This window comes from Podarcis muralis, chromosome 8, assembly GCF_964188315.1.
Source record: "Podarcis muralis chromosome 8, rPodMur119.hap1.1, whole genome shotgun sequence".
NCBI classification, from domain to species: Eukaryota; Metazoa; Chordata; class Lepidosauria; order Squamata; family Lacertidae; genus Podarcis; species Podarcis muralis.
The window spans coordinates 16,231,673-16,244,555 of record NC_135662.1 but is presented as its reverse complement, the minus strand read 5'-3'; the positions used below and the strand labels follow the sequence as shown (position 1 = coordinate 16,244,555).

The 12,883-nt window shown below is 46.4% G+C and overlaps 1 protein-coding gene across 3 annotated transcripts in view; it reads right to left on the bottom strand.

The window, feature by feature from the left end:
* SAMD12 (sterile alpha motif domain containing 12) overlaps window positions 1–12,883 on the bottom strand; it is a 209,634-nt gene that overhangs the window by 148,020 nt on the left and 48,731 nt on the right. For 2 of the 3 annotated variants that reach the window (XM_028736243.2, XM_028736244.2), the window contains exon 3: window positions 9,907–10,036. In XM_028736243.2, the coding sequence (XP_028592076.1) occupies window positions 9,907–10,036 (130 nt within the window). The remainder of the gene's footprint in view (window positions 1–9,906; window positions 10,037–12,883) is intronic. The other variant, XM_028736245.2, reaches the window with a different exon arrangement.

Genomic DNA, 12,883 nt, shown 5'->3' with positions numbered 1-12,883 from the left:
GCTTGAAAAGAGTTATGGCAAAATATTCCAGTGTGTTGCGCTCAGTGCTGAATATATTGCCCTTGATGTGCTCTTTTCTTTTCCAAATGAGCGGCTGCATTTGCAGAGGCTGCCTTTCAGCTAGCAAGGCAAAGGATTCATTTAACGGCATGGTGGGGTTTCTGCTTTTGCAAGATCATAGCGAATTCCCCATCTGCAATACTTCCTCTCTTGTTACATTTTCAACGAGCTGTTTATAAGCTACAACTTTCCCACAACAAAGAGGGGATAATTGATGATTAACCGAGAAAACAGCCTGCCTTCTCCAACTGGAATCTATTTTCCTTTTTCCTTTTTTTTTTTTTTTTTTGCGCACAATAAAAATGGCCAATTTTTAAATCAGCCAGAGAATTGTGTGAATGCATGTTTTAAATATGCATATATATTTATTAGGGGTGGGGTAGGGAAAGGGAGGGGTAGCCTGAGTAGCAGGGAGGGCAAGTTTAACTTTTTCACTCCCTGCCAGAAACTTTTAGACCCAGAGCAGTGTTTTCTAGCCAAATAAATTACAAGTTAAGAATAAATTTGGGGGGTTGGGGGAGGGGTAGAGGCAGGAACTGGAAGTGACCCAAAATCTGAGCACGCACGCTTAACTACAATGGCAAATGTAATAAAACGTGTCTCTTGGTTGGAACACAAAACGTTGTTTTTATAGTTGTGCTGTTAAAAAAAGCATCTGCTGTATCAAATTATAGCTCTCCTGAATAATTTCAATCCATTCTCACAGGCAGGATCCCATTACAGTCACACAAAAATTGAAAACGGCGTAGTAATTTGTGCGCAAGCTCCCCCTTGAGGAACGGAAAGTTACTGCAGGTCTTCAAAAGCATCGTTCTGGGAAGCCCATTGCGACCGAGGCGCAGGGGAAACAAACCTTTAATCAACAGGTAGGCAAAATAAGGCCCGGGGGTTTCTCTGGGTTATTGTTGAGGCATAGGAATTTGTTCATTATTATTTTTTCAAAATATAGTCCGGCCCCCCACAAGGTCTGAGGGACAGTGGACCGGCCCCCTGCTGAAAAAGTCTACCGACCCCTGCTTTTATTCCTTCTCTCCTACTTAGTCCATATATAAAATTGGTGCTCCGACTTCACTGAGAAAGCGGCCATTGAGAAGTTTTGAGGCAAATGTGGAAGAAGTGGCTTGGGTTCCAAGATGTGTATTCATTTTAAGACAAATCTTCATCGTTTGCCCTTCCCGGAATGTTGCTATTGAGTTCTCTGCAGCGTAGACATTTCGAACATTCATTTAAATAAGCATTTCCAGAGGGTTTCTCTTAATGCGCAGATTACCATGGAATTCGTAGAAGACCCTAATGAAGGAGTGGAGAAACATGTGGCCCTCTAGGTGTTGCCAGACTCTAACTTCCATCAGCAGCAGCTGGCAGGGTAGTTGGTCAGGGAAGATGTCAGCTTTGTAGTTCAGCGACATCAGGGGAGTGACAAGTATCCCACTCCTGATTTAGGGTCTTCTACGAATTGGGACACAGACACCAAATAATAAATAATAATAATAATTTTTTATTTATACCCCGCCCTTCCCGGTTCAAAAACCGGGCTCAGGGCACCTAACAACAAATTGAAAACACTTAATTATAAAAAGCAGCATAAAATACAGTATAAAAACATGAATAACAATAAAATTCAAAAATCAATTTAGGGGAAATAAGCATTAGATAATCCCCAGGGCTAGCTTGCTGAATTGGTCCTACTTGGGCCAGCGAAGAGGCCAGGGGAGAATTAGCTGTGGGGTCTCAGAGCGGGTGATCTTCATAAAAGGGGAGGGGGAGGGAAGAGAAGGGAAATAAAAGATCAGGCTGAATTCAAATAAAAGGCCAGGCGGAATAGCTCTGTCTTACAGGCCCTTTGGAAGGATGTTAAATCCTGAAGGGCCCTAGTCTCATGGGACAGAGCATTCCACCAGGTTGGAGCCATCACTGAAAAGGCCCTGGCCCTGGTGAAGGATAGTCTGACTTCCTTAGGGCCCGGGACCTCTAAACTATGGTTGTTCATGGACCTTAAGGTCGATCATCTTCCACATGAGCCTGTCCTATTGGTAAGATCATCACTCACATTCCTAAGACATGAGACCATAAGGAGATCCTGCTGGATCAGCTCAATGGCCCATCTGGTGCAGCATCCTTTTCTCACAGTGGCTGACCAGATGCCCATGGGAAACTAGCAAGAAGGATCCAAACACAAGAGCACTCTACCCTCCTGCGGTTTCCAGGAACTGGTATTCAGAAGCATTGATGCGTCCAACCGTGCAGTAGCCTGATCTCTGATGGTGGAGGTACCTGGAGATTGTGGAAAGGGCTTTTCAGCAGTGCTGTGTCCCCCGGAAAGCAGCGCCAGGTGATGAATTTAATAACTTTTAGGCACCAGACCAAGGCCTGCTTATTTATTGGTAAAGGTAAAGGGACCCCTGACCGTTAGGTCCAGTTGCGAACAACTCTGGGGTTGCGGTGCTCATCTGGCTTTATTGGCCGAGGGAGCCGGCGTACAGCTTCCGGGTCATGTGGCCAGCATAGAATCATAGAATCATAGAGTTGGAAGAGACCACAAGGGCCATCGAGTCCAACCCCCTGCCAAGCAGGAAACACCATCAGAGCACTCCTGACATATGGTTGTCAAGCCTCTGCTTAAAGACCTCCAAAGACGGAGACTCCACCACACTCCTTGGCAGCAAATTCCACTGTCGAACAGCTCTTACTGTCAGGAAGTTCTTCCTAATGTTTAGGTGGAATCTTCTTTCTTGTAGTTTGGATCCATTGCTCTGTGTCCGCTTCTCTGGAGCAGCAGAAAACAACCTTTCTCCCTCCTCTATGTGACATCCTTTTATATATTTGAACATGGCTATCATATCACCGCTTAACCTCCTCTTCTCCAGGCTAAACATGCCCAGCTCCCTTAGCCGTTCCTCATAAAGCATCGTTTCCAGGCCTTTGACCATTTTGGTTGCCCTCTTCTGGACACGTTCCAGTTTGTCAGTGTCCTTCTTGAACTGTGGTGCCCAGAACTGGACACAGTACTCCAGGTGAGGTCTGACCAGAGCAGAATACAGTGGCACTATTACTTCCCTTGATCTAGATGCTATACTCCTATTGATGCAGCCCAGAATTGCATTGGCTTTTTTAGCTGCCGCGTCACACTGTTGGCTCATGTCAAGTTTGTGGTCAACCAAGACTCCTAGATCCTTTTCACATGTACTGCTCTCAAGCCAGGTGTCCCCCATCTTGTATTTGTGCCTCTCATTTTTTTTGCCCAAGTGCAATACTTTACATTTCTTCCTGTTAAAGTTCATCTTGTTTGTTTTGGCCCAGTTCTCTAATCTGTCAAGGTCGTTTTGAAGTGTGATCCTGTCCTCTGGGGTGTTAGCCACCCCTCCCAGTTTGGTGTCATCTGCAAATTTGATCAGGATGCCCTTGAGTCCATCATCCAAGTCGTTGATAAAGATGTTGAATAAGACCGGGCCCAAGACAGAACCCTGTGGCACCCCACTAGTCACTCTTCTCCAGGATGAAGAGGAACCATTGATGAGCACCCTTTGGGTTCGGTCAGTCAGCCAGTTACAAATCCACTGAGTGGTAGCATAGTCAAGACCGCATTTTACCAGCTTCTTTACAAGAATATCATGGGGCACCTTGTCAAATGCCTTGCTGAAATCAAGGTAGGCTACATCCACTGCGTTCCCTTCATCTACCAGGCTTGTAATTCTGTCAAAAAACGAGATCAGGTTAGTCTGACATGACTTATTTTTCAGAAATCCATGCTGACTATTGGTGATCACAGCATTCCTTTCTAGGTGCTCACAGACTGTTTGCTTAATGATCTGCTCCAGAATCTTCCCTGGTATTGATGTCAGACTGACTGGGCGATAATTATTTGGGTCCTCTCTTTTCCCCTTTTTGAAAATAGGGACAACATTTGCCCTCCTCCAGTCTGCCGGGACTTTGCCTGTTCTCCAGGAATTCTCAAAGATGACTGCCAGTGGTTCTGAAATCACATCTGCCAGTTCTTTTAATACTCTTGGATGCAGTTCATCTGGCCCTGGAGACTTGAATACATCTAGACTAGCCAAGTATTCTTGTACTATCTCCTTAGTTATTCTGGGCTGTGTTTCCTCTGCTGAATCATTTGCTCCAAATTCTTCAGGTCGGGCATTGTTTTCTTTATCGGAGAAGACTGAGGCAAAGAAGGCATGACTAAGGTGCTTCTGGCGAACCAGAGCAGTGCACGGAAATGCTGTTTACCTTCCCACCGGACTGGTACCTATTTATCTACTTGCACTTTGGCGTGCTTTCGAACTGCTAGGTTGGCAGGAGCAGGGACCGAGCAACGGGAGCTCACCCCGTCGCAGGGATTCAAACTGCTGACCTTCTGATCGGCAAGTCCAAGGCTCTGTGGTTTAACCCACAGCGCCACCTGCGTCCCACTTATTTATTGAGGCCTTTTTAAATGGCTAAGTGGCATCTGCTGCTATCTTGCTACTGTTAGCGATTCATTATTATTATTATTTTATCTGTTGCGCTGGTTTTTAATTCACCTGTTAAAAATGCTTTAAAAAATATCACGCAAGGGTTTTTTCTTTTGCAAATTAACACTGTTGCACGGCTTTAAAATTACCAATCTAAAAATTTCTAAGCTGGTTTTGCTACCTCCCTCTACAGCAGATGAACCGTAAGAACTCATGAAATGGAATCTGCAGATTGGGGAAGGGGGGCGGGGCGGGATAAGCCCTGTCTGGCATATTATTCAAAAGGACATGTTAATCCTACACAGATTTTCCAGTTAGGTTTTGCTCCTGATTTGTAACAATAGAGTGGCAGCCGATTTAACACCAGCTTCCCCATGAGTTTATAAAATTATTCGCTTTGGAGATTTTAGGTTTTTTTTAAAAAAATATCCTACAAATTTTGGAGAAGACATGCCTAAAATAACAGGGCTCCTGCTCTCAGGTAGATGGTGAAAGAGTTAGAATTACTTGCCCAGAGAGCAGCCCACATGCGTCCTGCTTGAGTTGTTAAGAACACAGAAAACTGCTGTATTCTGTTGTTGTTTAGTCGTGTCCGACTCTTTGTGACCCCCTGGACCAGAGCACGCCAGGCACTCCTGTCTTCCACTGCCTCCCGCAGTTTGGTCAAACTCATGCTGGTAGCTTCGAGAACACTGTCCAACCATCTCATCCTCTGTCGTCCCCTTCTCCTTGTGCCCTCCATCTTTCCCAAAATCAGGGTCTTTTCCAGGGAGTCTTCTCTTCTCATGAGGTGGCCAAAGTCTTGGAGCCTCAGCTTCAGGATCTGTCCTTCCAGTGAGCACTCAGGGCTGATTTCCTTCAGAATGGAGAGGTTTGATCTTCTTGCAGTCCATGGGACTCTCAAGAGTCTCCTCCAGCATCATAATTCAAAAGCATCAATTCTTCAGCGATCAGCCTTCTTTATGGTCCAGCTCTCACTTTCCATACATCACCGCTGGGGAAACCATCATCTAAGGCAGTGTTGTCTACTCTGATTGGCAGAGTCTCAGGCAGAGGTAATTCATTCTTTGGCTACTTGGCCCTGTTAACTGGAAATGGGGGACTGAGCCTGGGGCCTTTTGCATTCAAGCAGGGCTCTACCACTAAACTGCATCCCCTCCTACTGTTCTGGGGGTGTCCTGTTTGGAAGAAGGCAGTGCAAGGAATCATCCAGAGATGCAGCAGACAGAATACCCAAAGGCACTACAACTCTGCATGATTAAATGATCCAGTCCTGATGCAAGAGAAATTGATGAACTACGCAGAACTGGCTAAACTGACATACAAACTGCGAGATAAGGACAACTGTAACTTCAAAGAAGAGTGGGAACTTTTTACAAATTACAGTGGTACCTCGGGTTACATACGCTTCAGGTTACATACGCTTCAGGTTACAGACTCTGCTAACCCAGAAATAGTCCCTCGGGTTAAGAACTTTGCTTCATGATGAGAACAGAAATCTTGCTCCAGCGGCACGGCAGCAGCAGGAGGCCCCATTAGCTAAAGTGGTGCTTCAGGTTAAGAACAGTTTCAGGTTAAGAACGGACCTCAGGAACGAAATAAGTACTTAACCTGAGGTACCACTGTAACTAAAAAGACAACAAAATGAACTGGACTCCTTGGCAGGTTTTGAATAAACATACCGTATTTTTCGCTCTATAACACACAGTTTTTTCCTCCTGGAAAGTAAGGGGAAATGTCTGTGCGTGTTATGGAGCGAATGCCTACAGATGGCAGGGGAATCCGCTGCAGTTGTGAGCAGTCCGTGGCTCTCTTTGAAACTGCAAAGCGGGTGTAAGCGGCTCCTGTCAGCGAGCCGAGCCGGGCAGGAGGGAGAGAAGCAGAGCGGGGTTGGTTGCTTTAAAACAACCCCGTGCTCTATGTCCCTCTCTCTTCTCCACTGAGCTGCTAAGTAGCAGCAAAGCTTTTCAGCCAGCCTAGCTGGGAGGAGGGAGAGAAGCAGATTGGGGCTGGTTGCTTTAAAACAGCCCCGTGCTCTATGTCCCTGCCTGCAGTTTTTTTGCTGTCCGATTTTGGATCAGCCACTGTAGGGGCTGTGTGTGTGTGTGTGTGTGTGTGTGCTTGAGCTATCGTTCTCCTCCTCCTCCTTCCTGTTCACTCTCACAGCGCCCCAGCGCTCTCCTGCGACTTTAGGAGTGATACTCTGTGTGTCTCTCTGTGTGTGAGGCATCGTTCTCCTTCTCTTGCTTCCCCTTCACTCTCCCAGCGCCCCTGCTACTTCCAGCGCCCCTGCGACTTTAGGATTGATACTGTGTGTGTGAGAGAGAGAGAGAGGGGGGGGGATCGTTCTCCTTCTCTTGCTTCCCACTCCCAGCGCCCCTGCCTCTCCTGCGACTTTAGGATTGATACTGTGTGTGTGTGTGTCTGTGTGTGTGTGAGGCATCGTTCTCCTCTTGCTTCCCCTTCACTCTCCCAGCGCCCCTGCTCTCTCCTGCGACTTTAGGATTGATACTGTGTGTGTGAGAGAGAGGGGGGGGATCGTTCTCCTTCTCTTGCTTCCCACTCCCTCTCCTGCGACTTTAGGATTGATACTGTGTGTGTGTGTGAGGCATCGTTCTCCTCTTGCTTCCCCTTCACTCTCCCAGCGCCCCTGCGCTCTCCTGCGACTTTAGGATTGATACTGTGTGTGTGTGTGTGAGAGAGAGGGGGGGGGATCGTTCTCCTTCTCTTGCTTCCCACTCCCAGCGCCCCTGCCTCTCCTGCGACTTTAGGATTGATACTGTGTGTGTGTGTGTGTGTGTCTGTGTGTGTGTGAGGCATCGTTCTCCTCTTGCTTCCCCTTCACTCTCCCAGCGCCCCTGCGCTCACCTGCGACTTTAGGATTGATACTGTGTGTGTGTGAGAGAGAGAGAGGGGGGGGGATCGTTCTCCTTCTCTTGCTTCCCACTCCCAGCGCCCCTGCCTCTCCTGCGACTTTAGGATTGATACTCTGTGTGTGTGTGTGTGTCTGTGTGTGTGTGAGGCATCGTTCTCCTCTTGCTTCCCCTTCACTCCCCCAGCGCCCCTGCGACTTTAGGGCGACTTTAGCATGGATCCACATGGATCCTCAGGATTTTTGCATTGGGCTACCCCAAACTCACCGTCAGATCACATGTCTGTGGCCACAGCATGAACCACAAAAATCATACATCCACTGTTTTGTTTAGAATATTTTTTTCTTGTTTTCCTCCTCTAAAAACTACGTGCGTGTTATGGTCTGGTGCGTGTTATAGAGCGAAAAATACGGTACACAAATCTATTGATGGTTAATATGGTAGATAGATAATATAAGGATTTATACAATTTTACAGTATGCAGAGAACAGTATGTGTTGAGAAATCAGAGAGAGGAGCTGAGGGAAGTCTTGGGGGGAGGGTTTGTTGGGGAGGTGGGGGGAATGGGGGATATAATGAAGATTATATGTTTTGATATTTTGTTATGGGTTGAAATTGTTAATAATTTTTTTTTAAAATAAAAAATAAATAGCAAGGCCACTTTTACCCCTCCCCCCCCCCAAAAAAAATTATCCAGTCCTATCCAAGGAGCAGAAGCAGTTAAGATTTCCCAGTGAAAGCTGGAGAACCATGCAAAAATGCATTGCGGGGGGCACAGCAGGAGTTTATCCTCATTTTATATCTCATGGTACATCATCTGCTTCGTTGCGATACACCATTTAGGAATGTACTCGCCTAGCAATCGCCTCTTCCGTGCCAGCCACCACCGAGAAGTGAGCTGGTGGAGGATGAATGCTACCCTGCCCCAGAGATCCTAAAAGGGGAAGAAGCTACATAGAGCTGTAGGTTGGGAAGGGGCCACGAGGGTCATCAAATCCAGTCCCTTGCAAATGCAGGAATCTGGGCTGAACAGTGGGGTGGAGAGGCTCCTTCAGGCAGGCTTTCACTTGACAAGATTATTAAATTCTTTTTACTTCCTGCATAAATATTGCCGCACAATACTTTTGCACAACTTGAAATAACGCAAGAGGGCAAAACAAAATAAAATTAGCAAGGAGAGGTTAAGCACAAGTTTCAGTTTGGTGTTGTTTTTATATTGGTTTCCCCCTTGAGTACCTGCAAAGTCTGATAGCAGGGGTCAGCAAACTTTTTCAGCAGGGGGCAAGTCCACTGTCCCTCAGACCTTGTGGGGGGCCGGACTATATGGGGGAGGGGGAATGAACAAATTCCTATGCTCCATAAATAACCCAGAGAAGCATTTTAAATAAAAGCACATATTCTACTCATGTAAAAACACCAGACAGGCCCCACAAATTACCCAGAGATGCATTTTAAATAAAAGGACACATTCTACCCATGTAAAAACAAGCTGATTCCTGGACCATCCGCGGGCCAGATTTAGAAGGCAATTGGGCCGGATCCAGCCCTGCGGCCTTAGTTTGCCTACCCATGGTCTGATAGCAACACCAGGACCACAGGCAGAACTAACTAATCCAAGTGTGGCTTAAACTCAGAGCAGCTAACTTACAGTTCAGAACCGTGATCTGGATTCCCAATCAATACTTTTTCTGCCATTGACCCCCCACCAATTTGTGCCATGGTGGCAAACAGCAAAGAAAACTTGCTGTATTTCTGGGGTGGTCAAAGACCAGTACCCAGCTGGGGATGCATATGGAGTCCTCCCTGGTTATTAGATCGATCGTTTGATGAGCAGAGAGGGGGAGATAAGCTGAACTGATCAGCTGGCATGGGGGGCTGTGTGTCCCCCCTTGATATGTCCTGTGTACACTGCATGCAACACACTTCTGGCACGCCCTCAGGCCTGGTGCTGGAGAGGATGGGTGGCTGGGATAGAAGCAAGCCAGAACCTTCCCCTCTGGCTCTGATTTTAATCTGAGCTGAATTTAGATTCTCCATGTCTGCCTCTTCTTTGAAGAGAGAGCAATGAGCTCTCAAAGCTCATATCCTGACCTCCAGACAAGTCAGGCTTGGTTGGCAGCATCTATATAGAAAGGATGTGTTCTTCCACTGGGCTCCTCATATGAAGCTATGCTTCTTGTATTCTAAAGTCTTATTGGAGCAGAATCAGTTTGTTTCATTTATGCCCTTTCAGCCTTAAGGCAGGCCCCCAAGGTGGGCATGTGTCAAAAAAGATATAGATTAAAAACCACCATCCTTTATCACGGCAAGGCTCGCTCACTGTATATTTTCTGCAGATTGCTCCTTCGGATAACATAGCTGGGAACGCTGCCGATTCCCTCCTGGCCTCCCCACCGCTCAGCACCGGGCGAAAAAACGAAGCACAAGTTTTATCGGATGTCGCCCCCTCGCAAAACAAGAGCAATCGAAACAAGCAATAGACACTCAAGTGAAATAGGTCTTTATATTTCATACTTTACCAGTTATGTCATGCTGTTTGAATGACTCACTGTAGATTTGATACTGATTAGGGCAGTGTTTCTTCAGCCACTTGCACACATCCTGCTGGGTCCACAGCGCCACCGGCTTGGTCAGTTTCACAATATTAGACTGGAAAGGCAGAACAAGGAAAAAGGCCATTTAGAGCAGACGTCTTGTCCCGCTTGGGACATTTATTCTGTGCCTCGCCTTGTACCAAAACACCAGCGATCCAGAGCAGTCAACCTGGTGCCTTCCAATATATTTTGGACTAAGACTTCCCTCTGCCCCAGCCATCATTCCAGAACATCTGGAGGGCACCAGGTTGGCTATGGCTGCTCCAGACTCAGTGCAGTCACAGGCATTCCTCTTTGAATGGAGCAGTCAACAAAAGAAGGGATCTCACCCTGGCACTTTTCCATATGGCTGGCAATTAATAAATCAGTGCTTACAAGTGCAATGGACGCTCGGGTTGCGAACGTGATCCATGCGGGATGCACATTCACAACCCGCAGCGTTCGCAACCTGCAGCTGCGCAGCTGCGCACACGTGGGTTGCGATTTGGTGCTTCTGCGCATGTGCGACTGCCGAAACCTGGAAGTAACCCGTTCTGGTACTTCTGGGTTTCGGCGGCCCATAACCCAAAAAAACGCAACCTGAAGCATCTGTAACCCAAGGTATGACTGTACAGGTATCAGAGACATCTGAAGAGTTTAATGCCAGGTGGGAAAATATTACCAGACGTAATTTAGGTAACAATCGGGATAATCACTGAACATGCCACCCCATCTCAATTAATCTTCTTTAAGATGAAAAGCAATTGTGATCCGTTGGTCCTCTAACGGATCTTGAAAATGCAGCCTACACACACACACACACACACACACACACACACACACACAAACATAGCATCATAGAATCGTAGAGATGGAAGGGACCCCAACCGTTGAGTCCAACGCCCTGCAATGCAGGAATCTCAACCATGACAGCTTAAAAATCTCCAAGAAAGGAGAGTCTACCACCTCCTGAGGGAGACTGTTCCACAGTAGAACAGCTCTTGTCACTCTGATACCAAGAGGTCACTGAGAAAGGTCTGAGAAAGATGCCTTGATATTAGGACAGCCATTAGGGCTTTGACTTTCCAAATGAGGAAAAAAATAACAACGGATCTGCATTGTTCAATTCAAAGTGTTGGGAAAACCTCAGGCACACCGGGGCAATTGCACTCCCCAGGCCTCTCTGCTTAGTCCTTGGGACTCTACCGACCCAGTACATTTCCAAGCACAATTCAAAGTGTTGGTGCTGACCTTTAAAGCCCTAAACGGCCTCGGCCCAGTATACCTGAAGGAGCGTCTCAACCCCCATCGTTCAGCCCGGACACTGAGGTCTAGCGCCGAGGGCCTTCTGGCGGTTCCCTCACTGCAAGAAGTGAAGCTACAGGGAACCAGGCATTTTCGGTAGTGGCGCCTTCCCTGTGGAACGCCTTCCCATAAAATGTCAAAGAGATAAACAACTACCTGACATTTAGAAGACATCTGAAGGCAGCCCTGTTCAGGGAAGTTTTTACTGTGTGACATTTTAATGTATTTTTAATCTTTGTTGGAAGCTGCCCAGAATGGCTGAGGAAACCCAGGCAGATGGGCAGGGTACAAATAATAAATGATGATGATGATGATGATGTTAGGGCTGTCATATGATTAAATAAATCCTAGTTGATCAACGGATTCAGTTGATTTAGAACAAAAATAGAATCGTAAAATTGTTGGCAGGGACCCTGGGAGTCATCTGGTCCAACTCCCTGTAATGTAGAAATCTCAACTAAAGCAAGCCATGACAGATGGCCATAGTCTAACCTCTGCCTAAAAACTTCCAAGGAGGGAGAGTCCCCAGGGAAACCGTTCTAGTGTCGGAACAGCTCTTACTATCAGAATGTTCTTCCTGATGTTTGGTCAGAATCTCCTTTCTTGTAACTTGAAGTCATTGGTTCGAGTCTGTCCTGCCCACTGGAGCAAGAGGAAACAAGCTTGCTCATCTTCCATATGCCCTTGAGAAATCTGAAGATGCCTATCATATCTCCCCTCCTCTTCTCCAGGCTAAACAACCGTTACTCATCAGGCTAGGTTTCCTGGCCCTTTATCTTGATCACCCTCCTCTGCACACATTCCAGCTTATCAATAGCCTTCTTAATAATTCACATACGCAACGGAAGTTTTGAAGCGGGGGAAAGCACTCTTTCCTTCTAATCTGGGACACAGAACCTGTGAAGCGGGACAGCAGAATGCAGAATTCAGAACCAGGACAGCATTCTCCAACCTGACACCATCCAGATGTTGTTGGACTAGAATTCCCTTCATCACTGACTAGTGGCCATGCTGGTTGGGGCTGATGGGAGTTTTGGTGTAACTTCTGGAGGGCACAAGTTTGGTAAAGAATGAACTCCTAAATGGCTTGTTTCCCCCTCAACTGTTTTATTTTGTTCCTCAGAGTACATTACAAAAACAAGAAAAATGAAATTTGCATACACGTAAGATATACAGTGGTACCTCGGGTTAGAAATGCTTCAGGTTACATACTCCGCTAACCCAGAAATAGTACCTTGGGTTAAGAACTTTGCTTCAGGATGAGAACAGAAATCGCGCGGCAGCGGCAGGCCCCATTAGCAAAAGTGGTATCTCAAGTTAAGAACAGTTTCAGGTTAAGAACAGAACTCCGGAATGAATTAAGTTCTTAACCCGAGGTACCACTGTACAGGGAAGAAGAAGAGAAAGCATAATTATGAAAAAAACCCAACATAATTTTCTCAATTTATGAAAAGTACTTTAGCTGCAACTGATTTTCACTCATTTCCTTTCTCGTTTTGCAGGAAAATTGTCTGGGAGATACGAGTTTGTGTTTACACTTTATAACTTCAACTGAGTGTTGTCAAATCATCATCTTACAATCAGTCTCTTTTGTATATCTTACTTTGTTTTTCAATAT